Here is an 11467-nt window from a genome sequence, read left to right as displayed (position 1 = left end):
AGGAAAGAGCACTGGAAAGGGAGTCAGATGATCTGAGTTCTCCTCTGGTGTCTGTCGCTACCTCTGACTTGGAGCAAGTCCCGTCCCCCTCTCAGGTTCCTATTTCCTTACCTATAAAATGAGCAGGTTTGGTTTAAGTGATCTCAAAGACCCTTGCCAGCTCTGTTTGTGATTCTAATTCTGGAGGGCAAGTGGATAGCAGGCTCTCAAAATCTGCTCCAAAACTGGAGGCGGTGGAAAGTGTGCAGGCACTGGAGTCAGAGGAACTGAGTTCGAATCCTGCCTATGACCCTTAATACCTACGTGACCTCGGGAAAGTCACTTAGCTTCCCTGTTGCTCCACCTTTTCCTCACCTGTAGAATAAGGGAAGTTGGATTAGAAACTAATTCTTAATCTTGGCAGGGAATGGGGTGGTCTTGACCTTTTCTTGTGTCGTGGACCCCTTTGGGTGAAGCCTATGACCCCTTCTCAGAATAAGGTTTGTAAATAAATAAAATGCATAGGATTATAAAAAAAATTAACTATATTGAAATACAATTATAAAAAAATCCTTAAAAACGTCAGGTTCCCTAGAGGTCTCTGGATTCCCTTCTACGTAGATGAACCTCGAGAGATACAATTATTATGGATGAGCTGAAGGAGCAGCGGGGTGAGGATGCTCGCGGTGAAGAGAGTAGGGATGAGAGTGCGGGGGGACGTGGCCGCTGGGGCTGCGCCTGCACACACGGCCCTCCCGCCTGCAGGGGGCGTGTCTCTGGGACCGAGCCGGGAGGAGACTGAAGAATCCTCCTTCCGCTCCCTGGACCGCCGAAGCGCGGCCGAGGAGCTCTGAGCTCGGCTACCTGTTCTGGGAGCCTCCTCTGAGCGTCACTTCCGCCTTGGTGCAGGCCTGCCTTAGTCTGGTCAAGGAAAGAGAAGCGCAAGGGGAAGCAGCCGCGCAGGCGCCGCCCGATTCTAACTGTCTGGGTTGAGGCAGTGGTGCTTCTGGGGCTGTCAGTCACTGCCCCGGGTTCCAGCCTCACGCCGGGGCGTCCTGGGCCGTTTCCCTTCCTCCTTGCACGAGGATGGATATTCTTTTATCTCCCAGAGAATGGACGGGCTACGGTCCCAGTTGGAGCCCCTTTCCCACTTGACCACCCCTGTCTGATCAGCAGCCCTGGCTCTTTGCCGGCCCTAATCCTGGGGCCGCGAGCCAGGCAGCGTGAACTTACTTATCCTTACTCGTGAACAACGCCCCCCCCCAACCCCCGTCCACGGGCGCTGGGTTGCTGAGCATGCCCAGTCCGGTCTGTAATCCAGTTATCCGGGTTTTACTCCATGGCCGGGGAGCGAGGCAGTACCTGTACTTCCATCCTGGGGGAAGAAAGGGGTGTGTGTGTGTGGGGGGGGTGTCCGTCCCTCACCTTGGGAGGCACTCTTTTGTACCCACAGTCCAAGAGTTTTCAGGGTCAGGCTCTTTATTTGCTCCCTAAACCACAGTAGACAAGACACATCAGACAGATCCCTGGCGCTGCAGGCGGACCCTTGGAGGATGGGGTGGTGGTGAACAGCATTAGATTAGCGGGGGTACCCCGTTGTAAGAATACAAAGGTCACAGGGGCTTGCTGACAGATTTTGATTGCTAATTGCATCGCTAGGGCTCGCTTACTAGTTGTGTGACTTTGGGCAAGTAATCTCTATGTCTTAGTTTCCTCATCTGTAAAATGGGGATAAACCTCCCAGGGTTGTTGTGAGGACCAAATGAGACGTGTTCAGCGCTTTGCAAACCTTGAAGTGATGTGTGTGTACACACACACACGTTATCATTCACTCTGGTGCGGTGGATAGAGCACCCGTTCTGGGTTTAAGAAACCTGAGTTCAAATGCAACCTTAGACACTAGCTGTGTGATTCTGGGCAAAGCATTTTAACCTCAGTTAATTCATCTGTAAACGGGATAATAACAGAACCTATATCCCTAGATTGTTGTGAGAATCAAATGAGATATTTTAAAAGTACTTTGTAATAGCTAGCTGTAGATTTTGACCATACCGTTTTACTTGGTACTCTCATCAGAATTTTCTTTCAGTGGTTGCTGATGTTTTTTGACTATGCAAATAAAAGAGAACCACGGACGGCTTATTGACTTTTTTTTTGTCCCCCTATTCCCTTACCTGAGGGGTCTCGTTTCTTTCCAGATTTCACTACTTTTGTTTCTGAAACCAAGGAGCCACATTACTCTAAGTATCACCTGCTGGAGCATATTCACCAGTTAAGAAGCTCAATCCATCTACTAGCTTATCTCTCTTTTCTCTAGGTTTTTGCTTTGTTTTGTTGTTATTTTGGGTCTCTGTTCTTCTTACAATGAAGTGTGTAACCATTATAAACATATCACCCTTTTCTAGGTCTATAAGTTGTCAACCCAGTCATTTATGAAGCTCCTACAATGTGCCAGGCTCCGTGCTAAGAGCTGGAGATACAAAGAAAAGGCGGCACAGTGCCGGCTCTGCTTTCAAGGAGTTCACAGTCTTAATGGAGGAGACAAGATGCAAATGATTATGTACACGCAAGATGCACACAGTGTAAATAGAAGGGAATCTCGGAGTGAACGGGCAAATGGTGTTCAGGTTGGAATAGATGACCTCAAAGGTCCCTTCCGACTTCTCCCGTATGGCCCTGTGTCCGAAAATGACAAATGGGACTGCACTTGTCGGCATCCTCAGAGGAGAAGAAAGGGCGCGTCACACACGCACATATGCGCTATCCCACCCGGGAGATCTTAGGGGCCCGTCTTCTTTGTAGGTTGGTTGTATAGTGCCTACCCTAAGCTAGGCACTCACCCGACACCTCCCCCTGCTATAACCAAATCTGCGACTCCCTCCCACCCGGGGCTTCTGAAACAAAAAGAGCCCCAGACCTCCAAAGGTGAGGCAGGTTCTTTCACGTGATCCTATCTCTCAACTCGGAGAGTGCTTTCTCCTAACTCGGCCAGTGTCCCTCAGCCGCCCCTCCTTCTCGCCGTGTGCCACCGCCCCCCAGTCGCTCCTTCCCCCTCCTCTCCTGTACCACGGCTGAACTCAGAGCGCAGCCAATCTCCCCACTTCTAGAATCCCCCCCCCATCAGGCCCTTCGCGGTTGAAGAGAAAACCTGGAGCCGGAGGAGTTGGGGGGGCGGGGGAGGGGGGGAGGTGGCAGCCTCCCGGGCTAGAGGCAGCGAGCCGCTGTCCCCGCTGCTGAGCATGCTCAGTAGCGAGGCAGGTTCCACTCTGAAGTAGGAAGCTTGAGCTTTACACCGGCGGCGGCGGCGGCGGCAGCACCTCAGGGAGGCCGGGCTCCTATAGAACAACAAGATCGGGCTGTTCCCATCCTTCCTCTCCTGCTCTGCTCTCCACGTCTCCCGGGGGCCCTGCTCTCCCGGGACCCCTCGGGGCGCCTAGCCGCCGTAGCGGAGGGAAGGGGCGCCGGAGACGTCGCTAGCTGCCCGCCCCTCCTCCCCGGGGCTCCGCTGCAGGGCCAGGCCGGGCCGGGCCGGGCGGGCCGGGCCCCGGGCAGACGCCGAAGGGGATCCTGGGGGCGGCTCCGCGCGGAGGCAGGCCCCGCAGCGGCAGCGGCAGCGGGGGTGGGGGGGCAAAGCGCCGGCCCCGGCCCCGGCCCGGGGGAGGCGGTGCGGGATGCCGCCACCGCCGCCGCCTCCTGGTCCGGGCTCGGCTTGGTCCCTGGTCCTGTGTAAGTGGCCGCGCCGGGCCCCAGCTCGCCTTGCCCTCCGCCGGGGCCGGGTGTGAGAGCACGGCCTCCTCCTCCTCCTCTTCCTTGTCCTTGTCCTCCCCGCCCCCTGGCGCCCCGCTCGGCCGCCGCCGCCCCCCGGAGGAGCCCCCGGGGCACCATGCAGGCGCTGCAGCTGCAGTACGAGTTCTTCAGCGAGGAGAACGCGCCCAAGTGGAGGGGGCTGCTGGTGACGGCCCTGAAAAAGGTGAGGTGGGGGCCCGCGCGCCGGGGGAGGGGCGGGAGGGGGGTCGGGCATCCCGGGGAAGCCTTTCCCGGGTTCTCGGGGCGGTGCTGGTGCGGGCACTGACCGCACGGCGGCTGCGGGAGGGCTTTTGTAGCGGCCACCCGCGGAAAGCTTGGTGCCTAACCCCCCTTCCCCTTTCCTTCTTCTTCTTAGTATATATAGGTATTCAGAAGAGTTTCTAAAAACTATCCACGGCTAGCTTTTCATTCTCTCCGTCCGCTTCAGTAAGCACTGAACTAAGCACTGAGGAGACAAAGTGAAAGACAGCTCTGTCCTCAAGGAGCTTACGTACTTCTCCCCTTTGTATACTCTGAACTAAGGACGGTGTCTTGTCCAGGGCGCCTAGGTGAGGACTCTCGAAAACTTCCCACATTCAATTGCAAGCTCCCTGAGGGTAGGGACTGATTTTGCCTTTCTTTGTACCCCCAGTACCCAGCGAAGTGTGGCACCAAGTAGGCTCTTAAGAAATGCTTGTTGGTTTGCCTTTTGACCATCTTGTTTGCCCTAAGTAATTATGTTGCTTGCCTTCAGTTAGCTAGAACTCTTGGGCTTGTTTTTAGTAACCTGCTTACCATCATACAGAATTGCCCCCACCCTCCTTTTAATAAGGCTATGTGAGAATGGTACTATTTAATTTATTAGTTATTACTTGTATTGGAAGGCTAAGATTTTTGGTTTGATAATGAGAATTTTCAACCTTTGTATAGCTCTTTGTGATCTGTATCTGAAACTTTTAAAAGCAACGTTGTGTGCTAAAAGGGCATTAAGTCATCTGAAATTGGAATCCTTTAATGATTGTATGTGTGTGTGAGATTTTTGAAAAAAGTAATTTAAGTTATTCTTTCCTATTCTGTCATATTACATTTAGAAGTCACTTTCTCTTTTCCTGTCTTTTATTAACAACTTTTAAAAAAACATGTTTTAAAATCCTTGTTATCATGTTGTTCAACACTGAAACTTAACAAAGTAACTCTGCAGTTAGTGATTTGTTATTCTTAAGATATATTTTACTTTTTTGGTACTCTACACTAGAGAATTGAATTTAGAGTACAGTTACTCTTTGCATGCTTATAACCTTGTATCCAATATATCTTCTTAATATGTCTTGAAAGCTATAGAAAGGTTTTCACTCCCTACCTTTTTTTTCCTTGTATTTTGTGTCTGAAACTTTCACTTGTTTTTTTTTTCATACGATGTTATTAAGTTCAGACTTCAGTGAATCATTTTTTCTAAGGTCTACATTTTAGAAGCAGATGGAAAAACAAATTGCAGAAGCACTTTAATTATGTGGAAGTCAATTTCCTAGCAGCTTAAAGTATATAGAACCCAGGAAGCAAGCAAAATTTTCTGAGCAACCAAAAAGATGTCACAAAGCTGGTAAACTTTTCAATTAGAATAGTGCATTAGATCCTCACTTAGTTCTCCCTTTACTCTTATTTCATGCATGATTCTGCATTTAAGTATGGAAGTAACTTGTGTCACTAAGGCATCCATGCAGCCACAAAGAGGGAGTTGATAGCTTGACAGTGAGGAAGAAGGGAGAAAAACTATAAAAAGTAAACAAAACTCTGGCTTAGCTGTCTGCAGCCATTAGGAGCAAATAGCCTTACACACCTCAACAAACCCGAAGGGCATTACTGTATTACCACATCGACCCATCATTAAAGTAATGATGATACTGAGTCACCGAGAAAAGGTTCAATTATGTTTAGTATCTTACCTTGGGGAGAGTAGAGTGCGTCCCCATGACTATAGTGCCAGAGCAGGGATAAGGGTCCTCCTCCCCTCTCCTGCTTCTACACTTTAGGTCTTACTATCAAGTGGCTTGTTGGGGATGATCTCTTTTAAGGTCCCCACTAACTAAAAAGCATTCAAGCCACCATTCTTCAATAGACTCGATTTAAGGAGGCAAGGAAGTATATTATAACTCTGAGAAAGATTTGGCCTTCAAATGGGATGTTTCATTTATCTTGGAAAATTAACTTCTATTTCCTGATATTGAATAAATGAGGTGTTACTGTATTATACTTGTATATGAGAGAAGAGATCAAGTAAATCACAATTTGTGACCTATTTACTTGGCTAGTTCAGATGTTATTTTAAAAATAAACTGTATTATCTTGAAATTGATACTACCTCAGGGGAGGAGAATTTAGAGAATGTCTTTTAAATGTTGCTTTTGTGCTGCTTTTAGTAACTCTAATTCCATGTTGTTAATTTTAAAAATCCACCATCTAGCACAGATCTTCAGTTTGTTAGGGGAATGGTCTACCTAACCTCACATTTAAAAGAAAAATAAGATGATGTCTTCTGTTTCTTACATCATTATAGTTATTCCAAGTATCTCTCTTGCTCCTCCTCTAAGAGAGCCATCTCATAATAGTATTTTTACAAAAAAATTTAATCTTTCATTTGTTTATTTATTTAGGTGATACAATTGGAGTTAAGTGACTTGCCCCAAGTCACACAGCTAGTAAGTGTTATGTGTCTGAGGTCAGATTTGAATTCAGGTCTTCCTGACTCCAGGGCCAGTGCTCTATCCACTGCGCCACCTAGCTGCCCCACAAATAGTATTTTTTTTTAAGAGAACAGAAGAATCAGTACAACTGATAAAAGTCCAAAAACATATATAATATGTAACATTTTTGTAATTCCTACCTTCATGAAGGAATGGTATATCTGGGGATTTTATTATTATCAATGACTTCCTTCAGGTATAAGCCTAGTAATAAAATCACTTTGTTTACATAATTCCAAAATGATTGTACTAGTTTACAGTAGTACGGACAATGTATTAGAATTATTATCATTCCACAACTTCTCCAACACTGACTGTTATCATTTTTTATTATTTGTGTGTGTGTGTGTGTGTGTGTGTGTGTGTGTGGCAATTTGCATGGTATGAAGTGAAACCTCAGGGTTGTTTTGATTTTCATTTCTCTCATTATTAGTGATTTGGAGTATTATTTCATGTGGTTGTAAATACTTTGCAATTCTTGTTTTAAGAACTATTTGTTCCCGTACTTTGACCATTTATCTATTGGGAATTGCTATTAGTCGTGTGTGTGTGTGTGTGTGTGTGTGTGTGTGTGTGTGTGTGTGTGTGTGTGTATCTTGGATGCCTAAGCTTTATCAGAGAAATTTGATGCCATCCTCCCCCCCCAGCCACTTTCTTTCTTATCCTAAGTGCATTAATTTTGTTTTAATAGAAGCTTTTCAGTTTCATGCAATCAAAGTTATCTATTTTATCTTTTGTAATTGCTGTTTTCTCTTGTTGGGTTAAGAATACATCTCCTAATAGTAATTGTTTAGCTAACATTTATATAGAGCCTACTATATGTTAGGTGCTTTATAAATACTATCTCATTTAATCCTCACAATAACCCTGTGAGGTAGGTGCTATTAATATCCTCATTTTATAGGCAGACAGAGGTTAAGTGACTTGCTCGAGGTCACATAGCTGGTAAATGTCTGACCCCGGGTTTGAATTCAGGGTTTCCTAACTCCAGGCCTGGCACTCTATCCACTGCTCCACTTAGCAGCCTACCCATAAATGTGAGAGATATTCCATCTTCTTTTCTAATTTTTTAAAAAATACTATGACTTTTACTATTAATGTTGCATATCCATTTAGAATATATACCAAAATACATATTTTTCAATAATGTGGTCAACCTACATCCAGAAACTAGTCAGCCTATTTGTAAGGTGGTAGACATAGAATAGAGAAAAGGTTGCTTTAGGGGTTAAAAAAATAAACCTCAACCCTTTTTAGGCAAAAGTAATAAATTTTGGAATTGATGATGCTTTTAAAATTCTAAGTGTCATTGCTGTAAAGTGAAAGTCCTTTATAACTCATTAAAAAAATTGGTGCTTTTAAAAGTAATTGAAGCTATTTTTTTCTGAAATTATAGGTTAGTCACCATCATTTATAAGTGCTTACTATGTGTGAGACATTGCTAAGGATTGGAGATAAAAAAAAAAGCAAAAAACAGTCTCTCTCCTTAAGGAGTGTACATTATAGCTGGAGAGACCTGTAAATAACTAGGTAAACATAATCTATATACAAAGTAGCTAAAAGGTAATCTGAGAGAGGCAGACACTGGAAGCTTGGGCAGAATAAGAAAGGGTTCTTGAAGGTGAGATTTAGCCAGAAGAAGCCAGGAAAACTATGAAGTGGAGGCAAAGGGGCAGAGTATCCCAGGAATGGGGGACAGCCAATGCAAAGGTACAAGGAGGTGATGCCATGGGTGAGGAACAGCAAGTAGGTCAGTATGGTTGGATCATAGAGTTCATGGAGGAGAACACAGTATAAGACTGGAAAGGCAGGAAAGGGCAAGGTTGTGAAAAGCTTTAAATGCCGTACAGAAGAATTTATGTTTGATCCTAAATCCTCTGCAGCTCATTGGAAGCAGGAGGGTAACATGGTCAAACCTCTGCCTTGGAAAAAATCACCTTGGCAGATGAATGAAGGATGAATTTCCATCTTGGGTGACTGGGAGGTTGATTCTTCCATTTATAATAAGGGTTTTTTTAAGTGGATCAGTATTCTGTGTAGCAATTAAATTCTCAACCATGTTTGAGAAAGCATTAGTATTAAGAGTTTTTGCATAGGTATTTAACACTTTATAAATTTTTACAGAAGTAATGTCTTTCTATATGTATGTCTGATAGATTGAGACACAGTGTCACATTGTGACAGACCTTGTTATTAATTTTCTATTATCACCAAAGGTAATGCCTTAATTAGGGAGTGGCATAACAAGTATTACAGTTACAAAAGAGGAAAAAGGAATCAGAAAACTAGGGTGCAGAAATCAGTTGGGAAAGTTTTAAAATGTATTTTTATTAGTGAAAGACAACATGAATTTGTATGTCTTCCTACACCTTACTCTTTAATCCAGTGAGACTGTCCTCCTGGTTGTTCCACAAACAAGACACTCTGTCTCTTACATTGATTTAAATTTTGTAATTGTATTAATTTTGAGAATTGGAGTATGAATATTTGAAAGTTTTAAAGAGTGTGGGCAGTCACCAAATTCCTACTACCACAGCTCCTCTGGAATCTTTACGTTCTGTTTTCCCTGACTTTCCCAAGGACAAGGAAACTTTAAAAATGAGGATGTGACCTTTGGTACTGAGGGGGATTGGTGATGTTAGGAGACTGGGAAAAAGTTGTGAAAAAATCTGGAGCTTTTAGGGGAGAAAAGATTTAAAAGCAAAGGAAGAGAAATTGTGAAAAGGAAGAACAATTTAGGGAAGTTTCACTTGACTGTTTGCTTGCAACAATGTGTGAATTTCCACAGTAATTTGGTCAGTAATTTTGTAGCATGGACTGTTGTGAAGGTTGAGTGGAAGATTAGAGGGTCTAAGTAGAGTGCTTGAGTAGGGGACTTAAGATAAATAGAAGACTTGGGAACCATTCAGGCAATAATAAACATTTATTAAGTGTCATTATTTATGTGCCAGGCACTGTGTGAAGCTCTGGTGATACAAAAAGAGGCAAAAGATGGTCCCTGCTCTCAGGAGCTCACAATCTAATGGGGGAGAAAACAAGCAAACAACTATATACAAACAAACTATAAACAGGATAAATGGGAAATAAGAGAGGGAAGGCAGTAGCATTAAGAAGGGTTGAGAAAGGCTTCTTGAAGAAGATGGTATTCTATGCCTTAAATGAATTCATGTAAAAAGAGTAGATTGAGATAAGTAAAGGGAGCAATCCAGAGAAAATGCCACAAGGTGAGAGACTCGAGTGTCTTGTTTGTGGGACAGCAAGGAATCCAGTGTTACTGAATTGAAGAGTACCTGAACCAGTTAGTGGAAGAATGGTATAGAAAGGATGATACCTAAGGGTAGCCCTGTGTCCAAGAAAATGCTATGAGACTTTCTTCCTCCTCTCTTAAAGTAGGGTGGACTCTTAGGATTGTAGTTCACAAGGTCATAGATTTAGAGCTGGAGGGCATCTTACTTATATCATGAGTTAAATAGGTTTTTATTACAGGCTAACCTTGGAAAGTAAATTTCCATTTATAACACCACTTTTATGGGGTAATACATCCTGAATTCTAAACAATTGATTTATAAACCTTGAGAATGAAACCTGTTGATAAAGAAGAACTGTCTGTAGGTTTAAAAAATTTTTTCTTTTGTTTAGGAAAATGTGACAAAAAACCTTTCCCACTTTAGAAATTAACCATTAACTTTTCACTTTTTAAATTACAAATATTCTTAAATCTTTTTCACTGTTATATATCCAAATGTGTATGAAAATGAATTATCACACCATTCAGCTTTAAACTTTGCTCAGCTTCTTGTTGAATATTTGTAGCAGTGAGACTTTTAAGATAATTAAATTTATAATATTTTTGTCCTGTTTTGAAATATTTGAAAGATTCATTATATTTAGCTTCTAAAAAAATTGATCTCTAGTTCACTTTTGAATTTTGTGAAGAAGAACCAATGCTTTTTAACTTTATAAAATTAAAATTTTAAACTGAACAATCCAGAACAGAAGCTGAAATTTGGTTTATGGTAAGTCCTTAGTAGATAATTCTGCTAAACTTGAAATTAAATTTTAAATACTAGATTAAATGATCAAATACTATAATTAGCTCTTTTACAAGCCCAGTATAAACCTTTTGCTGACTTTGTAAAAGTAGACTAGTAATATGACTTAGGCAGCTTTGAAAGTTCTATTATCATTTGCTTGTAATTTTCTATGAAAGTTTCTTTTGGCTAAGGTTTAATTCACTTGGTCTTGATCCAGAGGTAACTTTTTTTTAAAAGTTTCAGAATTGGTTGACAATGTAACCTATTCCATTTTTGAAATGTCATTAATACTTGGATGTACAAAGGACACCTTTATTAGATTCTAGGGAAGTAGAATAATTTTCTCACTACAGGGCAATAATCAACAACAACAACTAACGCTTATATAGTACTTACACTATACCAGGTATTATGCTAAGCACTTGACAGTTATCACATTTGATCCTCAAAATAACCCTGGGAGTCAGGCACCATTATTATCTGTGTTTTACAGGTGAGGAAATTGAGGCAGACAGAGGTTAAGTGACATGTCCAGGGTCATACAGGTAGTAAGCATCTGAGACTGGATTTGAACTCAGGTTTTCCTGGCTCCAGGCCTGGCATTCTATCACCTGTGCCACCTAGCTGTCCAGGTGTAGGCAAGGGCATTTTACATCAAAAGAAGATTCTATGAGCAATAGCAAGGCAAAAGCCATTTTTGAATGGGTTCTTATAAAGCCTTTGGGATTTGCAACTAAATAGCTTAATCTAGAACATATGTATTGTAAAACCACAATTTTAAAAAAATATTTGAACTTCCTGGTTTTGTGTCTGGAACCCTGTGTTGTTATCATTTGATACAGCTCTAATACCTATAATATAGACTAGTTATTTGGGAGTTTTAAACATTTTGTTTCATGTATTTTGTGCTTTTCGTGCATCATTTCA

The 11467-nt window shown here is 42.9% G+C and overlaps 1 protein-coding gene across 1 annotated transcript in view; it reads left to right on the top strand.

The window, feature by feature from the left end:
- Nucleotides 1–3779: 3779 nt before the first annotated feature.
- Nucleotides 3780–11467, top strand: part of SOS1 (SOS Ras/Rac guanine nucleotide exchange factor 1) — a 186146-nt gene continuing 178458 nt past the window's right edge. The window contains 1 exon segment of the mRNA XM_020976979.1: nt 3780–3949. Coding sequence (XP_020832638.1) covers nt 3863–3949 — 87 coding nt within the window. The 5' untranslated portion in view covers nt 3780–3862.

This window comes from Phascolarctos cinereus, unplaced genomic scaffold, assembly GCF_003287225.1.
Source record: "Phascolarctos cinereus isolate Bilbo 61053 unplaced genomic scaffold, phaCin_HiC Scaffold_2;HRSCAF=192, whole genome shotgun sequence".
Taxonomy (NCBI): Eukaryota; Metazoa; Chordata; class Mammalia; order Diprotodontia; family Phascolarctidae; genus Phascolarctos; species Phascolarctos cinereus.
Note: the sequence above shows the minus strand (reverse complement) of the source record. Positions and strands in the feature narration are given on the sequence as shown.